Source organism: Gopherus evgoodei, chromosome 9, assembly GCF_007399415.2.
Source record: "Gopherus evgoodei ecotype Sinaloan lineage chromosome 9, rGopEvg1_v1.p, whole genome shotgun sequence".
NCBI lineage: Eukaryota > Metazoa > Chordata > Testudines > Testudinidae > Gopherus > Gopherus evgoodei.
Genome location: NC_044330.1, coordinates 49,614,133 through 49,641,268, shown reverse-complemented (window position 1 = coordinate 49,641,268; position 27,136 = coordinate 49,614,133). Strand labels below are relative to the sequence as shown.

The 27,136-nt window shown below is 49.5% G+C and overlaps 1 protein-coding gene across 3 annotated transcripts; it reads left to right on the top strand.

Annotated features, from left to right (window-relative positions):
• Window positions 1-156: 156 nt before the first annotated feature.
• Window positions 157-25,737, top strand: SNORC (secondary ossification center associated regulator of chondrocyte maturation). 3 transcript variants are annotated; one of them, XM_030575389.1, is made up of 4 exons: window positions 157-1,569; window positions 1,892-2,008; window positions 21,865-22,047; window positions 25,617-25,737. In XM_030575389.1, the coding sequence occupies exons 1-4, from the start codon at window positions 1,398-1,400 to the stop codon at window positions 25,724-25,726; spliced, it is 582 nt and encodes a 193-aa protein (XP_030431249.1). In that variant the 5' UTR covers window positions 157-1,397; the 3' UTR covers window positions 25,727-25,737. The 3 variants fall into 3 exon arrangements, with proteins under 3 accessions (XP_030431249.1, XP_030431248.1, XP_030431247.1); XM_030575388.1 differs by having other exon boundaries at window positions 1,862-2,008; window positions 21,868-22,047; XM_030575387.1 differs by having other exon boundaries at window positions 1,862-2,008.
• The last annotated feature ends 1,399 nt before the right edge of the window (window positions 25,738-27,136 follow it).

The following is a 27,136-nucleotide window of genomic DNA, read 5'->3' as shown; positions in this document are numbered from 1 at the left end:
GTGCTTGGAGTGGCCAATAGAAAGGGGCGGCATGTCCGGGTCTTTGGCAGCAGATCCCTCTCCGAGGAAAGGATTGGCCACCAAATTGCCACCGAAGAATGAAGCAGCACGGTAGAGCGGCTGCTGAAGTGCCACCGATCATGGCTTCTTTTTTTTTTCTTTTTTCCCTCCCTCTTGGGGCAGCGAAAAAGCTGGAGCCGGCCCTGCTGACCCCTATGGAAAGGCACCTGTTAACCATAAATAATGTGGTAAATTGGAATGGTCTCTGCACACTATCTCTTGAATTGAAATATCTTGGCATCTGCCTCTCCCCTTTTAGGTTGGTGCTGAGGTGGAATGAATGTCTTCATGGCAAAATTGGTACCTTTTATATTGTTGTGAAAAGATGGCATGGGCCTCAAGAATGGTCAGGATCACCTGTGTCAATATTTGGGCTGAAAAAGAGGAACTATAGTTTGTCGGTTTGTGGTGGGTGCAGTCTATATACAGCTATGCCAGTTCCCAGTTTGCTTTTCTGGTAAGGTATGGAACTAGAGAGTCATTCTGGCTTCTATGTAGCAGGGAATTGATAATGTTGAGTGTTGTGCAAGAGGCATTTGAGGCCTCTTTTCACAAGTGATTTCTGAAGCAAGTTCTGCTTCTTTATTTCTCAGTCCATTCTGCCCTCGAGTTGCTCTGGCGTAGGGTTTAGCCTAGCAAAAAAGTATTATAAAAGGAAATCTGAATCTGGGTTAGCCTCCCTGCTTGATTTAAGAATGTATTGAATTACATATAGAAGGAAAATGGCTCTAAGGAGATCCTGTAACAAAAAAGGTTTGAATCTGAAATCTAAGACCAAAAAACCTACCTAATTCACTACATCTTCAGAGCCTAGAGAACTGGGTACTGTGATGTTTAAATATTCATATTGTGTATAGAGGGCTTTCTGAACTACAGTGCTTCTCTGAACAGAAATTACTCATTTCCTTGCAGTTTAGATGTTCAATCTTCATACCAGTTTAAAAAAAAAATTCTGGACCCACTGAGAGAACACATGATGAAACTGTTCCATCCCCAGTAAACTGGAATGCTCTCCCTTTATATTAGATTCATTCTTTCCTATGTCTCTTATCATTGAGGTGCTTGGGCCAGCCTAGATCAAAAATGTGCATTTTTTTCTCTGCTCTTTGATTCTCTTTCCATCAGACATGCTCAAGAAGAGAGGGGGGCAGGAAAATGCCTATGTTCAGTTTAAATCTGATGCGTGTCTGTGATTTAGAAGATGCTTCTTGGTAGACAATGGTGACCCTGGAGAGGGGTGGGCACCATGTGTGGTCTTCATTGTAAATCTACCTTTTATAGTTTTATGTTCAGAAAAAAAAAGATGCCAAGAAATTGCTCTGGCTTGATTTCAGAGCATGTTTAACCCTAAAGTTGGAGGCCCTTGGTGTTTGATGCCTGCCTTAAGAAAACTGCCCCACACGCAGGAGGGTAAACCATCGAACCCTATGGCTGTTTTTGGTGTGGCTTCTGTAATGAGTCGTGTTTTTATTCTCATTTCCAGTGTGACATGGGATGGACACCTCAAAGGTAAGCATTTCAAACATAGTCCCGAATCCTGTGAGGCACTCAGCCAACAACCACTAGAGTGCACTCACCAGATTGGGCAGGATAACATTTCCAATAGTCCAGCTGTGCATGCTCTGGGGGAGGAATTTTTAGGCACAAAGTTTAGAGGGTGGAGCTGTTCCTGACTTCAGGAGGGAGGTCTGCTTGGAAATCAGTGTCTGTGAGTCTCTGCAAAGTGTTTGCAGTCTGTGTGTGTCTGCATACCCATATGAAGGGATTTATGATCTGACTGGACAAAGTTTCATTATACTAGTGAAATTTCCAAGCCTCTTCTACTTTGAAGAGTTTTTAAGAATTCCTTCTGAAACACTCTTCCTGGAGGAAGAAATGCCCCATCACAGCGTTCTTCGCCTGGTCCTGCTGATGCTCTCTGGAGTCGTGGTCCCTGCTGTTCTAACAGGTAAGCATCTTTGTTTGAGATTTACAGTTCCAAAGCACAGGGAATCTGTTGCTTCTTAACCACCTCCTCTCCCTTTCCCCACATCTCTTCACTCTTCCCAAAAGATTTTCACAAGTAACTAGAGAGAAAGTACCACCCCTCATAGTTCAGTAAGTCATCTTTGGAATTCAAGTAGCTAGTACAGGGGAAGGGTTTGATCTGCAGCTTGAGACAGTGAATTCTGTCATCTCTCTTTAAAACGACTACAGGCCTAGTCTTAAAATAAGAATGACTGGGAGTTTGGATTGCAATGAGCAGTTATCTCTGTAGCTGAGAGGAAGAGTTGTATGCTCTGAATCTTAGCAGAATTAAGTTAAAATCATGCTTCAGTTCCTTTCATTGGGTTACTACTTTCACACACCTTGGACAATGACAATAGATGAACCAGTTTCTGGTTATTCATTTTCTGTCTTCCATGCGCAGGTACAATGTTGCAATATTTGGGATGCAAATAATAGAGGAATTTTTAAAAGGACAAGCTAAACAGGTGGGTTTAAGTTACTTGAGTTTTTCCTTCAAAACTGTGTATAGTCTTAAGAACTAGGTTGGGAATGTACTGAACTGTGACTGAGGTTCAGTAAGACTTGGTGAGGCTCAAAAATAAAGCAAAGAGGGTGCGGAGGGAGGGAATAATCAGCAGGACTTGTGCTTGCTCTCTAAGGCCCCATCTTGAATGGGACTGTTGCAAGCAAGTTTTCAACGGCCATCTCACATGGTTTCAGTGCAGTTACACTGGCCAATGCATACTAAGGGCATAGCTCTGTTCCACCAGTTTAAGAATTGTTCGAAGGATTGTCTAGTCTTCAATGATTTTTGTGAACAAAGAAACGTTATGCCCACAGTCCCTCCACATGGGCTGGCCTCAGTGTATTGCGACCATGTACGGAACTGCTTCTCCTAATAGACTTCCCTCTCTAAGTGTAGATGAAACTGTGTTGGAACATCAAAGTGGATGGTTCGGAGCAAGGTAAGAGGCAACTGTCTGATTAAACACACTGCTAAGCATTTATCTTGTATTCCAAACATTGGAGGCCTTGGAGCTACTCTGGCTTGCGATGTACACTGCAAATTCGTTTCTGCACAATTCATTTTGGCATTTTGCATAGAAGGATTGTTCTGACCATCTGCCTGGCAAATTGCTGTATAGTAGATCTAACCTTTTGTGTTTGGGGAATTTCACACAAGAACTTTAATCCAGTAGAATATCAAAACAATGTCTATAGAGGCGAGTGAAGAGTAAATATATCTGATATTTATTTCATAAGATCTTGGCTGCTAGGAACTCGTTTTAAATAACTAAGAAATACAGCATCTAAATTGTGACTGCAACCCTGAGTGTTCTGATAAGATGATTTATATACGTAGCATACTGAACTTTTGAATCCTAAATTCCAGTTGGTAATTTAAATTACAACGGGCTGATCTCTTCCCTCAAAGAATAGTTAAGCTTGTTAGAATCTACCCCACCAAGCAAGTGCATGTTATTTTTCAGTGGTGCCTTAAACTGCATTCTCACTGAGCTAGAACCTCTATTGGACACAAGAAAGCAATGTCGCTAAGTCCATTCAATATATACAGGAACTCGGACCTACCATGCAAAAACTCCCATAGGGATACCAGTAGATCTGGGATAAGGAGCATGTTGTACTAACCCAACCACAGTAGGGCTTTCACTTACCTGACCGTCACCTACTATTATGTTACTTTCATCTTCATAGTATACTTTGCATGAAATACCCCATTTGCTTCCTCCTAGCTGACTAGAGAATGGAGGGTTCATCGAATGGTGCCTGTACTGCTACAGCGTGCGTTGTGTTGGTAGAATGTATCTTCTTGTAGCAGTGCGTCCTTACTCTCTCTCAAGTGCATTTTCTCTTGCAGCTTTGAGCCCCCTGGTGGGTTAGTTCTTTTGGTATCTAAAACTGAAGCATCTCGGAACCAGTTTGCATTAAAGATACGAAAAGCGTAAAATATTTATTCTGCAGCACTAAGTGTGACGGTTTCTCTCTCCCTAAATCAGGTCTTTTAATGCATGGTGGAACTTTTTCTGTATTTTGTTCTATCATAAAAGCGAAGTTTCCTACCTAGCCCCGACAGAGGTGAAGAGGGGTACAGACAGCCCTCTGGTCTGCGTATGCATGCACACGGTCCCTGCCTTTTTGTAAATGAGTTTATTTAACATTCAGCCTAACCACTGCACTCTGTGCTGCTCCGCACTTGAGCTCCCAGCATCACAGACTGCCCTTTGTGCTTCCTATGAAGGGCTCTTTTCATCTCTACGCTGGCCACATGCCCACTGTGGCTACCTGGGGCCAGACAGCCCACTTCTGGCCTCAGAGTTTACCCAGCCCCTGCCCTTCTGTGTTAAGACATCTCACTTCCCATAGCAAAGCCCTCCAAAGTGTGCAAAATGAAGCCAGCCTCAGACCAGGGTGCAGATGTTGTAAATCCTGCTGGCCCGAATGTCCTCGATGACTTGTCCTCTGGTGCTATATATATATTATTTTGTTAAAGCATTGTCTTGAAAACCCTATGGAGCATAAACCTCCATTAATTGCAAATTAGCAGATTAGCAAGCCCGAGTAAAGAATTGGATTGTTTCTGACGGTTTCCAATACCTGCATAGAGCTCGTTGCACACATGAAGGGTCAAAGGATTGGTGGTCTGGGATCAGACCACTTGCTCATCTAGTCTGATTTGATTTCCTGTAGTGGTCAATATTTCATGCTAAACAAGAAGACAACCTCCAACCCAAAGTCCTAACCAATTGTTCTTCAGGTGCTTGCTCATGTCAATTCCAAGTACACCTCTACCCCCATATAATGCAGTCCAATATAACGTGGTAAAGCAGTGCTTTGGGGGATGGGGCTGCTTTATCTCGTTATATCCGACCATGTTACCGCAAGCAGTTCCTCTGTGCCCGCCCGTTACTTGCTGTGGTCCCCCCCGCCCCAGCTCACCTCTGCTCCACCTCTTCCCATGGGCGTGCTGCAGCTCCGCTTCTCTCCCCACCCCCCACCCCCAGCTTGCTGGGCCAAACAGCTGATTGGCACAGCAAGCCTGGAAAGGAGGGAGGGAGGGAGAAACGGAGCAGTGGCAGCATGATCACGGAGGAGGCGGAGACAGAGTGGAAGTGAGCTGGGGCGGGAAGCAGTTCCTCTCCCTACCCTGATATAACACGGACTCACCTATAACACAGTGAGTTTTTTTGGCTCCCGAGGACCACGTTATATCGAGGTAGAGGTGTAGGTGTGTGCATGCTGCATGCAGTCAGAAGGTTTTTCTCCTAGTGGTTCCTGTCAGGTTGGCTGTGGAACTCCTGGAGTTGTGCCTTCATGGCGGTGTATATAGGTTCTTGCCAAACCCCCTGCTCTTCAGTTCCTTTTTACCACCAGTGATGATTGTTGGAGCCATGTCTCACTTACCTCTGCAAGTGTTGCCCCTAGTGATCGGACTTTTGATTTCCTGTAAATAGTTCATTAGTTAGTGTTAGTCTTAGTAAGTTAGTTAGATAGAAATGTGGGGCTTTTCCCCCAGCCCAATTCCCTCCCCTCTTGGGGTTTGGGGCATACCTCAATCTCAAGAGTTTAAGCTGTGCAGGACTTTCCACAAACCCATGCCAATGGGTGACCTCACCAGCTGAGATGGACCTCCAGCGCAGCAAGGTGTGGTGCAGTCTAGAGGCAAGCCTGCAATCATGAGGCACCGCTCACCTTCTCCACAGCATGGTTCTCCAGCACCATCCCACTCTGCACCACCGTGGTCTCTGCATTCAAGGTCCCTGTCATCGGACTCAGGTAGAGTCCTACTATTCCAGGCACAGTTGGCACGGATCAGAGTGGCGCTGCTACAGGCAGGAGGTGGGGATTTTGTTGTGGCAGGCACAGTAGCAAGGGCCAGCACAATGGCCTTTCTGGACAGACCCAGTGGGCATCCCTCCAGGCCCAGGGCACTTACTCCAGGTTCTCCCAGTCCATAATTTCAGAAGGACACATTTGTTTAACACCCCGAGACTATCTCCTGCCTTGAGGCACTGAGATGGCTTCAGTCCAAGGCACACCCTGTCTGGGTCCCAGCTCCACCACTGGCTCTGAGGCCACTGTCGGTGCCAAACAGCACAGCACCGAGCAGTATGCGTCCAGGGAGCCAGAGGGACAGGAGAGCCTGTTATCACCTAGGGCTTTGTCGTCATCCTTGCCAGCTGAGGCAGTGGTCTTCATCCTCTGGGCAGCTCCCCATTGATAATGGAATGCACCAGGAACTGTTGCACAGGGTAGTCTATAACATGGGGCCACAGACCGAGGAGGTGGTCAAGTCTGAGGACCCTATGGTGGACATATTAACCCCTGAGGGGCCATCCAGGGTGGCATTCCCACTCATTAAAATGTTTCAAGCCACTGCAAAAACCTTGTGGCAGACTCCTGCCTCCATTCCCCCTTACAGCGAAGGAGATGGAGAGGAACTATTTCGTCCTTTCTAAGGGGTACGAATCTTATTTACTCATATGCAGTTGTGTTCACTGGTCATAGTGGCGGCGAATGAAAGAGAGCAGGGCCTAACTCCAAAATCCAAGGACTTGAAGAAGCTGGATCTCTTCAGCAGGAAAGTGTACTCTGCTGGGGGGGGGCGGGTGTCCCGCTTCGGATTGTTAACCAGCAAGCAGTCCTCAGTAGATACAATTTCAAATCATGGGACTCCCAGATGAAATTTAAGGAGTTGGTCCTGCCAGACTCCAGAGTGGAGTTTGCAGCCATAGTAGAGGAGGGTAAGGCAATGGCATGGACCTCCATTGCAGGCCTCATTAGATGCAGCAGACTTGGCCACGCAAACCATGTCCTCTGCTGTAGCCATGAGGAGGAGTTCATGGCCCCAGGTGTTGGGCCTTCAATCAGAGGTCCAACAAACGATTCAGGACTTGTCCTTTAACAGCATGGGACTATTCTTGGGGCAGACAGACTCCAAGCTCCATAGCCTAAAGGTTTCTTGAGCGGCATTGAAATCATTGTGCCTGCATACTCCTGCCACTCAACAGGAACACTTTAAGCCCAACCCCCTCTACACTTCTACCCTTCCCAGCCTAGGCAGGACTTCTCCAGGAAAGAGGACAGGAATGGCAGGTGTAAGCCTCCCCATCCACCACCCAGTCAAGACCAGGGCTCGGCAAGCCCGCCATCAGGCTCTAAGCAAGGCCTTTGAAGGCGCGCCTGGGGACGATGTACCAGTCTCCTCACTGGATCCTTCACCCAGTTTGCTGAGTCATCTGTCCCACTTCTACTGTGCTTGGTCCCAGATAACCTCAGATCGCTGGTTCCTTTGCCCTGTAGAAGTGGGATATTCTCCAATTCTGCTCCTCCCACCCCCCTTCCCTGTCACTCTTCAGGGACCCTTCTCACAAGCAACTCTTCATGCAGGAGGTTCAAATACTCCTCACCATGGGAGCAGTGGAGGAGGTTCCTCAGGAGCTAAAAGTCAAGGGATTCTACTTCTGGTATTTACTAATCTTCCAAAGGGGATGGGGGTGTCAAACCCATCCTCGACCTGCAAGGCCTCGACAGATTCATGAAGAAGTTGAGGTTCTGCACCGTCTCTTCGACTAACATCATCCCATCTCTGGATCCGGGAGACTGGTACGCTACCTTCAAACTCCACGGACACGTATTTCCACATATCGATAGTTCCAGCCCACAGATGCTTTCTCAGCTTCGTAGTGAACCACAACCATTTTTATCAATTTACAGTCCTCCACTTTGGCCTGTCAGCAGCCCCTCAAGATTTTACCAAGTGCATGGCAGTCGTAGCCCCCTTCCTGAAAAGAAGGCAGGTGCAGGTCTTCCTGTACTCTGACCACTGGTTGATCAGGGGCCGCTCCAGGGCACAAGTGGAGCAACACATCAACTTGATGAGATCCACCTTCGACAGGCTGGGTCTCCTGAATGTACACAAATCAACTCTATCCCCTGCTCAAAGAATAGAGTTCACTGGGGCAGTGTTGGACTCAGGTCAGGTCAGAGCCTTGTTTTTGGACAATGCAAGATCTCATACAAATCTTCAAGCAATACCCCACCACCATAGCGAGGAATTGCTTGAAGTTCCTCGGACATATGGCAGCTTGTACATATGTGGTACAACACATGAGGCTGAGGCTCAGATCTCTCCAGGCCTGGCTGATGTCAACTTATCAGCCAGGGCATGACAGCCTGGAAAGGGTGGTTACACTCCGACTGTCAGTTCTCAGATCTCTCCAGTGGTGGCTCAAACCACTGGTGGTATGCATGAGGGTCCCCTTCGCCAAACCGCAGACCTCGCTGGCCCTGGTCACAGATGTGTCAGCATTTGGGGTGGGGAACTCATCTGGGAAATTTCAGGACCTGTGGTCTTTGGTTGCAAGAGGAGCTCTCCCTTCACATCAGTGTCAAAGAGCTGAGAGCGGTCCCCCTGGCAAGCCAGACCTTCCGGGCCCACTTGTGAGGGAAAGGTGCAGCAGTGATGACAGACAACACGACCGCAATGTTTTATATAAACAGGGTGGAGCTCGCTCCTCTCCCCTAAGTCAGGAAGCCCTCAAGCTGCATAGCCCACTCAATTCACCTGGAAGCATCCTATCTCCCAGGTTCTCAGAACGAGCTGGCAGACTATCTCAGCAGATCCTTCCATAACCACAAGTGGTTCATTCACCTGGACATGGTGAACAGCATTTTCCAAAAGTGGGGGAGTTCCCCAGGTCGACCTGTTCCCCACAAAAAGCAAGAGGAAATGAATTTATCCTGACAATACCCTAGTGTTGTCAGGAAGCACGTTATCACCCTCCTTCAGATGAGAGGATGGGGCACAGAAACTAAGTCACAATGCACGTGGGAGAGAGTCTGTTGGTCTCTGTGGTAGCTGACCCCCAGCAATGGACAGAAGTCAAACAGCCATGCTATTAGCTCTGTCAGCCACTTTTAATACTGCGGATCTTGAGGTTTATTAGACATGCCTGCAGGAGCCCTAGGATCTTTCCCTAACAGAGGCACTATATTTGGTTATCCTCAAGGGCTGTGGTTTGGGGGATCCATCTCCTCACCCCATCCGATTGCTGTGTGAGAGGCATGGCTGTAGTGTCACACGTGCTGATCATACTCAACCCTACCTTTCGCACTGAACCTGGACACTGATACTTCCTAACCTTCATAGTGCCTGGCAGAGTGAAGACTCTGAATGGGAGCATAGCTTCCTTAAGCTCAGACCTGGTAAAATGCAGGTGTGGCGAGGGTAGGTAAGGGCTGAATGCTTTTGGGAGCATAAGCCATACTCACTAAAGAGGTGTGGTTACCCCAGTATTCTCGAGGTCAGATGCACTGAGAAGCACCTAGCTAAAGACCAAGTGTATTGATCCCTGAGAAGTATGCATATTTCTGTGTAACCTCACTTTAAATGCCAGGCCTTTTGGAAAATGAGGCTAACGAGTCATTTCGTACATGGCTGTGTTTAGCTACCTTCATGATTCAGAACCCTCAGCTAATCCAGGTTCCTTCCTTTCACTATGCAACCCAGATGGTGGTTAGCAGATGATGTGCCTAGGGAGAGCACACAATACCGAGAGATCTTCCCAAGTGAAGGCTGATTTGGATCCCCCCAAATACAGTCATGGCCACTTGGCCATTCATAAGGAGGTGACATTTTTTTATTCAGGTAATAGTTCTACCACTTTAAGGCTTAATACTTAGACTTTCCTACCAATACTGCCCAAGTATGTTGTATTACATTCACCTTACTGGTAGAGGGTAAACTGCATTTATACCCAATCAGTCCTTTTATGGAAAAGCGTATGCATCATGCCAAATTCTCTTACAACCCCAATGAAATGCCTGAGGGCTTCAGGCACCAGGTCCCATTGTCCTGTTTCAATGGGGTTACATGGAGTGTAACAGAGAAATGTCTCCCATAAAGTAACATTCTTCTTCGAGTGATTGCTCATATCCATTCCAGTTAGGTGTGCGCGCGCCGCGTGCACGTTTGTTGGAGAAACTTTTACCCTAGCAACCCAGGCGGGTCGGCTGGGCGCCCCCTGGAGTGGCGCCGCTATGGCACCCAATATATATCCCAGCCGACCCAGCCACCCTTCAGTTCCTTCTTACCGCCCGTGTCGGTCGTTGGAACTGTGGAGCGCGGCTTCGCTGACCTCCACACTCCCTAGCAGCTCATTTCGCTATCGTTGTATATAGTAGTTATAGTTATTATTGTACATATATAGATATATAGTTGTTAGTTAGTCAGTTATCTAGTGTTGTTAGTGTAGTTTTAGTTGTAGTTGAGGGGATCAGGGGTACCCCCCCCCTTCCCCGTACCGGGAGCCGGAGCTCATGCCCGGCTCATCGGGCTTCAAGCAGTGCTCGGCTTGTCACAAGCCCATGCCAGTTGGAGACCCCCACGACTCCTGCTTGAAGTGCCTCGGGGAGTCGCACTTATCGGCCAAGTGCTTGATCTGTAAGTCCTTTAAGCCGAGAACCAAGAAGGAACGGGACATTAGATTGAGACAGCTCCTTATGGAAGCGGCTCTGACACTTTCGCCCTCAGCACCGAGCGCAAGTCAGCCGGTAAGCAAGGGCACCGCCACGGCACCGAGTGCTACCACCAGAAAACCGGCACTGAAACCGGCCCAGAGCCGCTCCCTCTCCCCGAAGGCGGCGAAGGCGCAGATCATCTCGCCATCAACTGCCCCACAATCAGAGCCTGCGCAAAAAGCGGATCGCCCGGCACCGACACCTGCCGCGGCACCGTCTAAGCTGGTACCGTTGACTCCGACCCCGCGAGGGCCGTTGAGTCCGGCACCTGGCAGCTCCCCGGTGCACACTGTGGTAGAGCTGGCTTCACCCTCTACCCCGGAGGCGTTTGCCGCAGCGAGAGAGCTAATCGCCATCACCGAGGCTCCGTTGCCCTTACCCCGGCACCGCCGGTGTGGATACTATGCTCTATGGGCAAACCGACCCTGACCAGACCAGCTTTGGTCAGTGTGGCAGACCGGCACCGCTCCAGATCGCGGTCCTGCGGACGCTCGGCATCGAGGCGCCCCTCAGGCTCACGACGTCGATCTCGATCCCGGCACCGGTCGGACTCCCGGCACCGATCACCTCGGCACCGGTCAGACTCCCGGCACCGATCGTCCCGGCACCGATCGCCCCGACACCGGTCAGGCTCCTGGCAGCGTTCACCTCGGTACCGCTCATGCTCTCGGCACCTGTCAGGCTCCCGGCACCGGTCGACGTCCAGAGCGTTAACCTGGTACTCCCGGCACCGCTCCAGCTCACGGCACCGCGGTGGGCGCCGCACCTCCTGGAGCAGATCTAGTCAAAGACACTCGAGATCCCGGTCAACCTCCCGGCACCGAGCCAGTCGCAGGTCTCGGTCTCACTCCCAACACTGAAACCGACACCGGTCACCACTATCCAGAGGTGTGAGGTCTGTCGGTACCTCGGCACCGACTTTTGCCGCTCCACCGTGGCCATCTAGAGGCACGTCAGCATCCTCCCAGGCGGGTAGCTATTACGAACGGGACCAGGACCCTGAAGTACCGCTGGGAGTGTTCCAAGACCCCCACCCGCAGGACGCGGGTGCCCAACAGTGGGGTTTTTGGACACCCTGGGCTTACCATCAGGCCCAGGGTGCCCCCGTGCCTCAGACACGTTCTACCGCCTCAAACATCGGGTGCCGGAGGCCACCGTTTCCCACCCCCCCGTTGTTGAGTCGGACAAACAGCTGCCTCTGGACTCCCTGGGTCAACACCGCCTTGCTGGACCTATCGGTGGACCCTCCAATCCCCCTTCCTCTCCACCCAGACCTGATTACGCAGGATCACGGCAGGCTCTGTCACCCAGACCTACAAGCCCTGCACCTCATGGCGTGGCTCCTGCATGGCTGAACACGGCGGAGCTCAGCTGTTCTGCACTGGTCCAGCACATCCTCCTTAACAGCAGGAAGCCTTCCACTCGCTCAACGTACAGGGCCAAGTGGAAGCGCTTCTCTTGCTGGTGCGCTACTCAGGGGGTGAACCCTACGCAGGCCCCAATTCCCACAGTCCTAGACTACCTCTGGTACCTTAAGCAGCAGGGCCTGGCGACATCCTCCTTAAAGGTACACTTAGCGGCCATATCCGCCTTTCGACCAGGAGAAGGTGGCCGCTCCGTATTTTCCCACCCCTTGGTCGCCAGATTTGTTAAAGGCTTGGAGCGTCTCTAACCCCCCCCCCCGTACGCTGCCCTGCTCCTACCTGGGACCTTAACTTGATCCTAAACAAGCTCACGCTCCCGCCATTCGAGCCACTGGCGACTTGCTCGCTCACGTACCTGTCATGGAAGACGGCCTTCTTGGTGGCCATTACATCGGCCAGACGGGTCTCCGAGCTCAGAGCTCTCACAGTCGACCCACCCTACACCGTCTTCCATAAGGGCAAAGTGCACCTGCGACCCCACCCGGTGTTCCTCCCTAAGGTTGTTTCTGCCTTCCATACCAACCAGGACATCTTCCTCCCGGTCGTCTTCCCGAAGCCACACTCTTCTCGGAGAAAGAAGCAGCTACACTCCTTAGATGTACGCAGAGCGCTCGCTTTCTACATTGAGCGAACAAAGCCGTTCCGGAAGTCCCCTCAGCTGTTTGTGGCGGTCGCAGAACGGATGAGGGGTCAGCCAATCTCCTCTCAGAGGATTTCCTCCTGGGTGACTGCATGCATTTGCGCATGCTACGATCTAGCTCGTGTCCCCTCTAGCCACCTCACGGAACATTCCACGAGAGCTCAGGCGGTGTCGGCAGCCTTCCTGGCGCACGTCCCTATCCAGGAGATATGCCGTGCAGCGACCTGGTCATCGGTCCACACATTCACCGCGCACTACGTGCTAGTCAGACAATCAAGAGATGATGCGGCCTTTGGCATAGCAGTTTTAAATACCGCCACATCTCACTCCGACCCCACCGCCTAGGTAAGGCTTGGGAATCACCTAACTGGAATGGATATGAGCAATCACTCGAAGAAGAAAAGACGGTTACTCACCTTTGTAACTGTTGTTCTTCGAGATCTGTTGCTCATATCCATTCCAAACCCACCCTCCTTCCCCACTGTCGGAGTAGCGGCAAGAAGGAACTGAAGAGTGGCTGGGTCGGCTGGGATATATATTGGGCACCATAGCGGCGCCACTCCAGGGGGCGCCCAGCCGACCCGCCTGGGTTGCTAGGGTAAAAGTTTCTCCGACGAAAGTGCATGCGGCGCGCGCACACCTAACTGCAATGGATATGAGCAACACATCTGGAAGAACAACAGTTACAAAGGTGAGTAACCGTCTTTTCACCCCTTCATAGACGACTGTGCATCACTTAAACCCTATTTTGCTGGCCCCTCAGCAGACTGATGGATTTCACCCATAAAGAATAAACTATCCTGAATTATTTGATGCAAGGTTGTGTTTCTAATGGGGATTTCTAATGACATTACAGACCACAAGACTGATGCTTGAGTAGTTAATATGTATTGCCAGAACCCAGGGAAGACTACAGGCTTACTAAGAGGTACAGTTCAGATGTCTTTTATGCAATACTTGGATGCCTAAAAAGACATACCCTGCCCACTCTAAGCCTTTTTCATAAATGGTTTGCATCCCTTGCAGTTTTTAATGCATTTGTTTTACTTCACAGATATAAAGAATATATTTGGGATTTGTACAATGCCTGGCACACAAGATTGCCAATTTTGGTTGGATGTATTCCTGGAGATTTCATCACATGACATAATCTTTAATTCAAGATTGATCTTTAATTCCTGGAGACTCCCGGGCAATCCTGGAGGGTTGGCAACATAGTGGCACAAGGGACCCTGATCCAGGATTGTACAGCAGTACCATATACGAGCCCTACATAACTAATAATAATCTTCCACGAATGTTGGTGGCATTCTTGTGTTAAAATAGTGAGCTGAGGACTTGACTTAAGGTATTTTTCTGCAGAGTAGCAACCAAAACTTCCTTTTTACACATTTAGTTCCACATGTGACATCAGATCCTCTGCTACTTAAGTTGTATCATTAGTTTGCGGCTTCACAATGTCAACTACACAGCTAGAAAAGCATGTAACTTAAAAGGCTCTGTCGAGTGTGTGCACTGCAGAGAGACTAATAGAAATTCTATTTTCTCCTTTGGTTCTTGGAATCTGGATACACTTTATTGTAAACATCAATTTCATTGACTTCAGACCCAACACAAAGTCAGCATATTTGGGGAGTTATAAAAGAAGTGAACCTAAAATGCTGTTTAAATACTGCTAGCTAGGGGCCTGCTTGCCTTGGCTAAAGCCAGAACATCAGTATTAACTCAAACAGCAGATAACAGTGTAAAAGTGAATAGAATCTGAGTAATGGCCACTTCTCATTTCTGTGTGGCAAATGAGTGTAGAGACGCATGGGGCTGGATTTTTCAGTCTTATTTCAGAAGAGTGGGAACAGGGTGCATCTGAAGACATGGCTGTTAGGCAGGAGGGAAAAAGTGAGGGCAAATCATGGAAAGCAGACTGCTAGTTTAACACACACGGTTAGTACTTTGCTCGGGAGGGATAAACTTGGCAGCGTTCTCTCTTTCTTCTGACTTAGGCTATGTCTACGCTACGCAGGGCTGTGTTGCTACAGCGAAGCTGCTGTTTGTCGGTTCTCCTGCCGACACAATCATCCAACCCCTATGAGCAGCATTAGTGTTGTTGGCAGGAGAATGCTCCTGATGACAAAGAACTGTTCACACTAGCACTTGTTGTCGGCAGAGCTTTTGTCTTTTGGGGGGATGTTTTTTTAACACCTCTGAAAGACCTGTTCTGTCGTTCAGTTGCCAGTGTAGACAGCCTTAGTTTCCCTTCTTGTGTTGATTAGTGCAGGAGTCTCAGATAATTGCATAATCCTATGGCATCTTATCTCAGAGTAGGCATGATATGTTAAGCAGTTTAAGGTGGGGGTAGGTCTGTCAGACTCTTGATGTGTCTCTGACATGACTACTTAAGTTCCTGTGTGTGTAGGTTTTTGTATATGCTCTAAACTGACAAGTTTTGTTAGTGTTGCTCCAAAACAGGCTGCAAAGAGGTTGCATTTTCCTTTAGTAATTAAAGCTCTATTAGAGTGAAACCACAAGAGTTCAAGGCAGAAAAATCATGTAACATGCACTGTCCTGATCTTGCAGGTGAACTGAAAGTGTATTTAATCAGAGGGGGAAATTAACAAACTGTTAATCCAGAATCTTTCAGATTATATCAAGGATTAAAAATCACTGGAAGGTGTAAAAGGGCTTTAAAACCAGAGTCAGAATCCGTTCTTCCTTCACTTATCTAGCACTGAGTTTTGTGCAAGTCCTGCAGCGGTGAAGATCCTTAGTGCAATGAATGCAGTTCCCAACAATGTTCCGTGTGTTAATGATGCCATCAATGGCCACAGGAGAGATGAGACATGTAGCACTGAGTTCTGGTCTGACTATATAAAGAACCTTTCTATTACCCTGTTAGAGTATCTTGCATCAGAAAAAATAAACTCTCAAACAACACTTTCAGAACATTTCCCAACGGCTGTGCATGGCCCTGAGGAATGGTGTTTGCTCCAAGCAATGAGCCCATTATCTTTGCTAACATTTTAGCACCTGATCAGACAGGAGGAGTACGCACTGCTATATTGGCTTGAGTTCTCATGTAATCAAATCATTCTCTCTCTTGGAGCCACTTGTCTTTCCCAGACAGTACTGCCTCCAGTGTTAGTACTGGTGCTTGTTGTGTTGACACAGTGAGTGAGGTCATGACTTGGACAGTTCCCCCATGCAACCAAGCAGTTCAGAAATGGAGCTCAAAAGTTTCATACACATGGGTCTGTTCTGAAACCAATAGGCAAATAGTGCCAGTGGCTAATTAAATAGTCACAACTCGGTTTTGCACTTTTACCTGCTGACTTGACTAAACGTTATCACTAAATTTCTCCTTCCTCTTGATTTGTCTTGGTAGCTGAAACCCCAGGCTCTATAACAAGGGTAGCCAAACTTACTGATCCTCCAAGCTGCATGTGATAATCTTCAGACACCTCCTGTGGGGCTGAAGCTCCTAGACCCCCTCCCCACTGAGCAGAAGCCCCTAGCCCCACCACCCTGAGCTCCCCCTCTCCCTCAGAATCTGATAGGAGAATGGGGAGGTGTGGGGGGCTCCACGAGCTGTACTTTAACAGTAAAAGAGCCACATGTGGCTTGTGAGCTGCAGTTTGGTCACCCCTGCTCTATAATGAGGCATGTGCGTAAGTGTAATCAGTTTGTAGGTAATGTGCCAGTAGATGGCAACCAAGACTATGTAGCGTTGTTAATTGGTTTTGTACCGAGCCTGTGAATGCTTCAGGTGTGTTGCTTTGACAGATAACACTGGGTTCCCCTCCTCCATACATTGCCTGTAATTTGCATTAAAGTGCAACCTACTTAAAGTTGGAAGGATTCGATTTTTTTATTTTTTCAATTTCACTGTGTATGCACAAACCAATGAAAATGTGGTTCTAGACCAGTGATTTTCATCGTTTTTTTTTTTTTTTTTTTAATTTGCAGGGCCTTAAAAATTTCAAAATAAGGTGCGGACCCCTTTGGAAATTTTAGCCATAGTCTGTGGACCCCCAGGGGTCTACATGGAGCACAGGTTGAAAACCACTGTTCTCAACAGCCCAGCTCTGCTCCCAGCATGCCCACGCCCCAGCCTAGAGAACTCACTGTTTCTGGCTGGCTTCTGTTTTGTGGAACCTTGAAACACACAGATGTCTGAGCAGAAGCCTAGAATGAATCTCTCAACTCAGTCCAATGCAGAGTTTAGTTTATCACTGTTTATAGCATGCACCTAATTAGAGAGTCTCTGGGTGCATGTGCCTTAACTTGCATATCACATGATAGCCAACCCTCACCACTCTGCCACGTTAGGGTGACCAGATGTCCCGATTTTGGGGAGTGTGTCCCGACCAGAGTACGGTCGGGATGCCATTTGTCCCGATATTTTGTTTCCTGGTCTTCAGCGGCAATTCAGCGGAGTCCTTCAGTCGCGGACAGTCTCCGGTGGTATTTCAGAGATGGGAGCTTCTGTCTTTGGCAGCAAGGTTTATTACCCGCCACTGAAATATCACCAAAGACCATCCGCGACTGAAGGGCTCGCCACCAAACTCCCAGACAGTTGAGCGGGTTTTTTTTAACCCCCCTCCCCTCCCCGCCCACAGCAGTCCCGATATTTTCCCCATAACATCTAGTCACCCTATGCCACGTGGGGCTGCAATGAGACCTGCCAGTGTTCAGTGAGTACGCAAGATGCTGTCATTCTTTAACTGAATCCCCAGACAGCAGTTGCCCGGGGGGTGGCCTAGATTTTCTCAGCCCAGAAAGCTGGGCTGTTCTGGATCCATGCCTTCAACTTTCTCAGCCTAGATACCCAGAGTGTCAGTTGAGATGTCCCTGGCCTTGGCTGCTCCGCTAGATTTTCCATCTCAGTGCGACATTCCCAGTGGTTTCAGCAGGGACTTGTGGAATGTCTCCATTTCTCACTGGGGCCTCTGAGTTGTCCCACCTGAACAAAATGAGCATTGATACAGGGTTCTGGGCCAGCCACACGTAAACAGGAAAGCCCTTCTCAATCCAGCCGACCCTGCTGGGAAAAGAAATAACAGGATGTGAATTGCAGCCTCAAACAGAATGCAGTTTCTTTCACTCTTCTCCCTGGGCAGCCCCAACGGGCGCCATCTGGGGAGGGTTCAAGTCTCTGAATGCTCCAGTCTGCCATGGTTCCATGGGATGTATCCCATCCAAACAGCTGCTGCTGCTGGCAGGAAGTTTCTGACTCCTTCTGCAGAGTTAAGTGTGTTCATGCAGAGGACTTAGGTGTGCAAAGGCCCTGTCAGCACTTAGACCTTGATGGCTTCTGGGAGGGGAAAATGGCCAGAAGCTGAACAGCCCGGGGCTAATGTGCTTTGCTTTCATTTTCCGAGTTGCAGTGAGTTGTAAATGCATCCAAGCACAGAGCCGATCAGTCGCTCGGTATAAACAACTGTTCTGGTCATTGCTGAGATATGTGGCCCTTTTTTCCTTGCTAGGAAAAATCACCATTGGGAAAACTTCCTTGTAGGCTTAGACTTGGTGTTTATGGTTTCTCGTGTTTATACACAGCTTTGTCTTTGATGGAGAGGATGCAGCAACAGCACTGGATCAGCGCAAGGGCCTGGAACAAACAGGGTTTTATTTTAGTCAGTGTCCCAGCAGGAGACTGCTCTAGCCCCCTCTCGCTAACCCATGTTGCTGCAAGGGTCTGTGTGAAATTAAAATTATCTAGTGGAAACTATCATAGGAGCAGGCTCTCCTTAACCCTGACAGGAAGCCCCTTCTTTGGCTTAGGCTTTGTTCACCCCGTGACATTGCACTCCATATGATGTTATGAAAATATGCTAATGAGTGTGAATATAATGTAACTGGAATATGCTTCATTCAAAGGGTCTCTTGTAAGGTATCATTACAAAGCTTATAATCAACTCTGTGTGTTCATCCTATTTATATGAATCAGGAGCGGCTCCAGGCACCAGCATGCCAAGCATGTGCCTGGGGTGGCAAGCTGCAGGGGGCTCTCTGCCGGTTGCCGTGAGGGTGGCAGGCAGGCAGGCTGCCTTCGGTGGCAGGCCTGCGGAGGGTCCACTGGTCCTGTGGCTTCGGCGGACCTCCCGCAGGCAAGCTGCCGAATCCGTGGGACCAGGGACCTTCCGCAGGCAAGCTGCTGAAGGCAGCCGGCATGCCGTGCTTGGGATGGCATAATACCTAGAGCCACCCCTGATATGAATGTATCTTTCTTTTTTTTTTTTTTTTTTTAAATCTGAAGTTAGAAATATGAAGTGTAACTCTGAGGTCCTACTGTAATTATGCAAAGTGTGGGCCATTAATGGTGGCTTGGAATCTTTATTGCTCCCATTAACCAGGACAATTGGTTGTAAATGGCTCTGTTTACCTGTAAGTCTTCCTGTATACCTGTGTGCTGGAAAGGGGTAATGAAGTCTTACAATGACATGTGATCATGTCACCTGAACTGGAATCCATCTTTAAGCTGGTGCTTTTCCATTTAGAAGGAGGGGTGGGAGCCCAGAGAGGGACAAGGGATTCCCACCTTGTACTAAAGCTATAAAAGGGGTGGAACAGAACAAAGGGGGCTGCAGTCATGAGAAATTCCCTAGCTACCACCTGAGCTAGAACAAGGACTGTACCGGGGAAAGGATTGGGCCCAGACTAGAAGGAGGCTAGTTTGTCAAAGACACTTATTGGAACATCTCTGAGAGTGAGATTTACCTGCATTATTTCCTACGGTATTAGGCTTAGACTTGCGTGTTTTATTTTATTTTGTTTGGTAATTTACTTTGTTCTGTCTATTACTTGGAACCACTTAAATCCTACTTTCTGTATTTAATGAAATCACTTTTTACTTATTAATTAACCCAGAGTAAGTATTAATACCTGGAGGGTGGTGGTGGGGAACAGCTGTGCATATGTCTCTATCAGTGTTATAGAGGGCAAACAATTTGCGGTTATACAAGGTAAAACAGATTTATTTGGGGTTTGGACCCCTTTGGGATCTGGCTATCTGAGTGCTGAAGACAGGAGCACTTAAGCTTTTTCAGTTAAGCCAGCAGCTCGTGCAGGACGTGGTTCAGATTTGGATCTGTGTTTGCAGCAAGCAAGGGTGTCTGGCTCATCCGAAAATGGGCTCAGAGGTAGTCAAGACACATCAGGTGGCAGCAGGGCTGCTCAAAGGATTCAGGGGGCCTGGGGTCTTCGATGGCAATTCGGCAGCGGGGGGTCCTTCCGCTCCGGCACCCACCGCTGAAGTGTCCCAAAGACCCGTGACGGGGCCCCCCAGCTGCTGAATTACTGCTGAAGCAGGCCCCATCGCTGAAGTGCTGGGTCTTCGGCAGTAATTCAGTGGCAGGGGGTCCTTCCGCCCTGTGGCGGAAGGACCCCTCCCCCACCGTGAAGACCTGGAGTGGAAGAAGCTCCGGGGGCCTGGGCCCCTGAGAGTTTTCCAGGACCCCTGGAGCGAGTGAAGGACCCCGCTTCAGGGGCCCCAGAAAACTTTCGGGTGGGCCCCGGGCAAATTGCCTGACTTGCCCCCCACCCCCGGGGGCTCTGGATGGTAGTCCCAAAAGGGTTTCTGTGATCCAACCCATCAGACACCCCCAGCATTAGTCACAGTAGGTTTCTTCCTGCTCACCCCCACTTACATCCTAGCAGATGGGTTCCCCCCCCCCCAATGTACACCTTATGGCAGCTGCCTTTCTGCTCATTCACCAGCTCTGATTCCAGCACCTAGAGTCAAATCCTGGCCCCACTGAATCAATGGGGTTTTGCCACTGTCAGTGGGACCAGGATGTCACCCCTAGTCTCTAGTGCTTTTCATAGACTCCTAGAAATGTCAGGTTGGAAGGCACATCAAGAGGCCATCAAGTCCAGCATCCTGCGCTGAGGCAGGATCAGTGAACTTAGATCAGCCCTGACGGGTGTTTGTCCAACCTGTTCTTCAAAACTTCCAATGACAGGGATTCCACAACCTCCCTTGGAAGCTTATTCCAGAGATTAACTACCCTTAGAGAGTTTTCCAAATATATAACCTCAATCTCTCTTGCTGCAGATTAAGCCCATTGCTTCTTGTCTTACCTTCAGTGGACATGGAGAACAGTTAATCACCATCCTCTTTGTATCAGCCTTTAACATATTGGAAGACTGTTATCAGATCCCCACTCAGTCTTCTTTTCTCAAGACTAAATATGCCCAGTTTTTTTTAATTTTTCCTTATAGGTCAGGTTTTTCTAAATCTTTTATAATTTTTATTGCTCTCCTCTGGATTCTCTCCAAATTATCCACATCTTTCCCGAAGTGTGGTACCCAAAACTGAACACAGAACTTCAGCTGAGGCCTCCCCACTGCTAAGTAGAAAAGGACAGTTACCTCCCATATGTCCCGACAGTACTCCTGTTAATACACCCCAGAATTATATTAGCTCTTTTTGCAACTGCAATCACATTGTTGACTTCTGTTAAATTTCTGATCCACTGCAACCCCCAGATCATTGTCAGCAGTACAATCATCTAGCCAATTATTCCCCATTTTGTAGTTGGGTATTTGATTCTTTTCCTTTCTAAATGTCATACTTTGTAATTGTTTTTATTGAATTTCATCTTGTGGATTTCAGACCAATTCTCCAATTTGTTATGCTTGTCTTGAATTCTAACCCTGTTCTCCAAAGTGCTTGCAACCCTTCCCCAGCATGATGGTCTGCACAATGCAACCCTGAGAGGGGCAAAGAAAATGCCCTCATTAAATGGGGCTTTTCTTGCACCTCTTGTGTATGTGGTTTAATTAGACATTTGGAAGGGGTATCTTTCTGTTCTGGGATCCTGGAGGCCTCAGGTCCATCTGCAGGCTAGGTTGCCGTGTAATATGACTCAGCTGAGGTAATTTACATACGACATCAGCGTCACTGCTTCAGCCATGCCATAGGGGAGGGAATCTTTAGCTGCAGAAAGGCCAGAGCTGAGAGCCATTTAGATGATGGTAGTGGGGATTAAGGCTCAGCACCTTGCGCCTCCCCCACAGCAAACACTGGCAATTGTGAGCAGCTCTAACATGTTTCTGAGCAGAGGGCAGTGGTGAGACAGGCTGGCCAGTACAGGCTGTAAGTTGAGACTGGGCCCTGCAGACAGGAATCCCAGCAAACAATTGCCAGTAGCCCAGTGCTATAAAGGCATCGGTGGTTGAATGGGGAGTAATTGGGGTTTATGCTTGTTCCAGCAGAGTATCCCCAAGGACCTGCCCCCACGCTGTGGAATGAACCGCCGGAGCTGCCATCGGGAGAGGGCCCCTTTGATGCCGCCACCACCACGGGCCGCTTCTCGGACTCTACAGGCTTCCCCCCATACACCTCGGAGTATGAGCCTGAGGACACCACCCACCTGCACCATCTGGATGATAACGGTATGTAGGAGTCTCCCAGGCAGCACCCTGCACCATCCTCAGTTAGAACTGTCTAGCCCACAGCTATCACCTGCATACCCGAGCCCTTCTGTTTGGAGCAAATATTACCATGGTTTAGGAGAAAATCCATAAGGTATTGCTGAGAACTCCTTTATCTGTGCTCTCCAGGGAAAGGGGAAATGAATGCTGGCTGTATAAGCCATTCTGTTCTTTATCGCTTGTTTAGCACCATAGATATACATGGCACCCCTAGGCTTGCCAACTTTCTAATTGCACAAAACTGAACACCCTAGCCCCGCCCCTTCCCCAAGGCTCCACCCCTGTGCACTACATTCTCCCTCCCTCACCCTCATTCACTTCACTGGGCTGTGGCAGGGGGTTGAGATGCAGAAGGGGGTGAAGGCTCTGGGTGGGGTTGGGGATGAGGGGTTTGGGGTGCACAAGGGGGCTCCAGGCTGGGCGGTGGGGCCGAGGGATTCCAAGTGCGGGAGGGGGTTGGGGGTTGAGGCAGGAGGTTGGGGTTCAGGAAGGGGTACAGGCTGGGGCAGGGAATTTGGGCTCATGGTTGGGGTGTGGGCTTACCTCAGGTAGCTTCCAGTCAGTAGCGCAGCAGGGATAAGACAGGCTCCTTACCTGTCCCACAGGCAGTCAGCAGGTCCAGCTCCTAGGCACGACACACTGCACTTGCCCGCAGGCACCGCTCTCTCCCCCTCCCCCCCTGGTGCTCGGGGCAGGGGTAGCTTGTGGAAACTCACCACCACCACGCCTAGGAGCTGGACCTGCTGGCCGCTTCCAGGGAGCAGTGCAGAGCCAGGACAGATAGGGAGCCTGCCTTAGCTGTGCAGCACCACCGGATGTTTAATGGCCCATAGCACTACCCAAAACAGGGATGGATTCCCTGCCCCAAAATCTATTTAACCTACCAGGGTTAGCAGTGAGAAGGCCTAGAGAAGGAAATCAACCAGACTCTGGAATCCTGCAGGGTCATTGTGTCCCATCACAGCACTTCCTGTCCCCCCAGGCTGCACTCTCCAATAAACTAGCAATCCAGGAGTTCCAAGCTGCTCAGATGTTTTACACCCTTACAAAGCCCCCTGGGTTTATATTGTGCTTTGCTGAATCTTCTTTGGTTTTCTGTGTAACAAGAACAATGTCTGTGGTAATGGAAAATCCAAATGAGTCTGTCGTCGTCATTAACTAATTGTGTGAAAACTGCATGCATTGCCTCCTATTCTCTTTTGCCTTGAACATTATTTCCTTGGGACTGTGCTCCTCTGATACAGCGCGAGATGGGAGCCTAATGGAATTTCTGTTTGTTCCTATCCCGACTCCCTGTGCATATCCTGTATTAGCCTTCTCTTCCCCTCCCTATGGTGTTCCTGCTTTTGGTGCAAGAGCTTTCTGCTGTGCAGCTCCTGCCCCCCCGGAAAGCTGTTCTCTCTCGCTCCAGCTCCATGCTCTAGCTATGTTTAAATCATGTCTGTAAACTTCTTTTTCCCCACTGCTTGTGTTTCTTTGTTGTTCTCTTCTCCTCTCATTCTGTGTCCCTGTTGTTTACCTTTGTAAGTAATTCTGGGCTCGTTTGTCTGAGTGACCCTATCCACACCACAGCTGTAATATGAGGCCATGCAGAGATGGTTTCCCCGTTAGCCCACAAGAATAATCAAAGTTCTTTCTCATGGCAGGGCTGAAGTGCCACTTTCCCAACTGTCTTCTAAAGTATGTAGTGAGTTAACTTTGACGGTGGAGGGAGGTTTAAAATACGAAACACAGGGAGGGTCAATTGGCTAGCAATGCCCTTTGCCCCTGTGCCGACAGAAGATCAGTTATCTGATCAGAGACCTGCTTGATAGCGACAGTTCCCTGAGTTGCTGTCATGTGACACAAGGAAATTGCATTCAGTGATTGTGTTGAGGTGACAGCATTGCTGCCATCTGAACTTCTTGACTGGGAGAGATGGGCAGCTAAGCAGCTGTGTGACCCCTGAGTATAGTTCAGTGGCTGGGCTGTGTCACATCATCACTCATCTGAAAGCTTGGTCAGTATAAACGCAGAGAGACAATGAGAACCACTCAACCAGACCACCACCACCCCCCGCCACACACACACACCCTGCAATTACAATGCGTGTTCCCCTGTTGCAATGAAACAAGCGCAGCTGGCAGGCCAGCTGAGAAAGGGCTTCACTGTATAGACGGTTGGGACAAAGCTATGTCGATACATTGTGTGTCATGATGGGCCAAGGGAGGTAATGATGTAAAGAGACCACAAGGTCCTGGAATTATTGGTGCCACAATGATCACTGCTCTCCTGGGCACCTCTGTGATTGTGGCCCTGATTGTTGTCAACCTGTGAAAATTCTCTGTCTCCTGAACTCTCCCAAATGGCAGGACCATGCTGGAGACCCTGCCTGCGGCTCCAACCATCATGTGCAATCTGGCCCCAAGCAATTATCTCCTAGTGAACATAGATTCATAGACTCTAGGACTGGAAGGGACCTCGAGAGGTCATCGAGTCCAGTCCTCTGCCCTCTTGGGGGATTGCACATGATGGTGCGATCCCACCATGCAACATGCACCCCTGAGGCTACACAGCCCCTTCCCCCACCCAGGTTACTGCACAGCCTTCAAGTCAAGCCTTCAAGTCTATAGCAAATGGTCAGATCCAGGCATCACTTTAAAGTGCTTCCCTCTTATCTTCCTCCCCCTCTCCACTTCCCTCCCTTGCTCATTTTCACCCCCCCCTCCAAGGCTTCCAACACTTGGTTGTCACCAGTCCAGAGCCTCTGGGATTGCTGATGGTGGCTTTCATGAGGTTTCCAAAGGGAAGCCAGCAGCAGCACCACTGCTCTATGGAAGCCTTGCTGCCATCCGAGGGGAGAAGGGCTGTTGTAGGGCATGGGGATGGAAGCCAGCAGCCGTAGTGTCTGCAGGGTGCTTGTGTCACTCGGGGTGTTGCAGGGGGGAGGGAGGAATGGGGAAGTGGTTTTAAATGAATGTTAATGATTAGTACAAGTGGTTTGGTTTTATCCCATTTTTCCTTGGAGTTTGCTGGGGTTTGCTGTAGGAACACTCATGTTTGAAACTGGCTTTCTTCAATCAACCACTGTAAAATCCCAATAGCCCTGGCCCCGTCTGTATGTGCCGGGGCCTGCGATGCAAGCACTGGTGGCTGAATGCGCAGTGTGGGGGTGGCTCTGCAGAATGATTGTGCCAGTCATTTCCATAGTTGTACTCGGCACTGTGCATTTCCCAGGCATGCGGGATCGCGCCCAAGGGCAATGGAGGTTGAGTATTGCAGGAGTGGAAGATTCAGCCCGCCTGGGTGGAGGGGAAGGGTGGAGCATGTCCTCACTAAATACTGTCTCCTGTGGCTGCCTAGAGATTAGTGGGGACAACACTGGACATTCCTGTCTCAACCTTCCTGGTCCTGGAGCTGGGCAGTCTGCTGAGCTCCACGTGCCCAGGGATTTGTGGATACACTGTTTTCCACGTGCCTTTAGCTTGGAGTGACCTCCAGCTCTTTGTGCTGTTCTGAGCCTTTCTTTTCTCTCCCTGGGTTCTCTGCAGGGTCTCTGGGTCCTGGAGCTATCAGTGCCATCGTAATCGCTGCTCTCCTGGGCACGTCTGTGATTGTGGCCCTGATCGTCATCACCCTGCGAAAATTCTCTGCCTCCTGAACTGAATAAAAGCTTTTTCCTAATACAAGTGTCTTCTGCCTGTCTGTGTCTCTGGCCTACTCCATCTGCGTCTGACTGCACAGGCTTCAATGAGAAGTCTCAGGCCATGTCTACATCTAAAATTTTGCAGCGCTGGTTGTTACAGCTGTATTAGTACAGCTGTATAGGGCCAGCGCTGCAGAGTGGCCACACTTAAAGCAACCAGCGCTGCAAGTGGTGTTAGATGTGGCCACACTGCAGCGCTGTTGGGCGGCTTCAAGGGGGGTTCGGGGAACGCGAGAGCAAACCGGGAAAGGAGACCAGCTTCGCCGCGGTTTGCTCTCGCGTTCCCGGAACCACCCAGCAAACCGCAGGGAAGGAGACCTGCTTGCTCGGGGTTCGTGGAACGAGAGAGCAAACCGGGGAAGGAGACCAGCTTCGCCGCGGTTTGCTCTCGCGTTCCCGGAACCACCCTGCAAACCGTAGGGAAGGAGACCTGCTTGTTCGGGGAACGCGATAGCAAACCGGGGAAGGAGACCAGCTTCGCCGCGGTTTGCTCTCGCGTTCCCGGAACCACCCAGCAAACCTCAGGGAAGGAGACCTGCTTGCTCGGGGTTCGGGGAACGCGAGAGCAAGCCGGGGAAGGAGACCAGCTTGATTACCAGAGGCTTCCTCAGGTATGCTGGGATACCTGCTTATTCCACGGAGGTCAAGAAAAGCGCTGGTAAGTGTCTATACTTGATTACCAGCGCTGGATCACCAGCGCTGGATCCTCTACACCCGAGACAAAACGGGAGCACGGCCAGCGCTGCAAACAGGGAGTTGCAGCGCTGGTGATGCCCTGCAGATGTGTACACCTCCTAAGTTGCAGCGCTGTAACTCCCTCACCAGCGCTGCAACTTTCTGATGTAGACAAGCCCTCAGGGCCTTTTAACAGACTTTAATGCCACCACTGCCCTCCATGTGTGTTTTACTCCCACCTCAGTGGTAAATTAGAGCCATGTGGGCTGATGCTGCAGGAGTGTCGCTGGGTTGCTCGTGCTGCTCTGAGCCACAGAATTGTTCTGGTCCTTTGCTGGAAACTGAGAGATTTGAGACTCTGTGGCACTTATGCATAGCTGCTGCCCTTGCTTCCTGCAAACAGCTACCAGAAGCAAAGCATTCAGTGTGAGCTGTAGCATCCCTCTGATCCTGGCAGGAGCAATCCAGGGCAGGGATGGGAGGGACTCAGGCAAGGAAACTGACTTCACCCTGCAGTTGTGGATTTTGCTTAATGGCTTTCTGATCCCCCAGCCCACCTGTTACACTCACCCCTACAAGCCACTCCCCTTCATTGTGGGGCACGAACTTTCAGATACTCTTCCTTATGCACACACTTTACTTGCTCCTGATCAATATTCAGTGGTCTGTGACGCAGGCACCACCACTACT

Excerpts from the sequence above, each read along its gene's own strand:
- SNORC (XM_030575387.1), top strand. The coding sequence starts at position 1,398 with ATGTTTAACCCTAAAGTTGGAGGCCCTTGGTGTTTGATGCCTGCCTTA. Across the intron at positions 1,570-1,861 it reads ATGGGATGGACACCTCAAAG|TGAAATTTCCAAGCCTCTTC; the intron begins GTAAGCATTTCA and ends TCATTATACTAG. Across the intron at positions 22,048-25,616 it reads GCACCATCTGGATGATAACG|GGTCTCTGGGTCCTGGAGCT; the intron begins GTATGTAGGAGT and ends GGTTCTCTGCAG.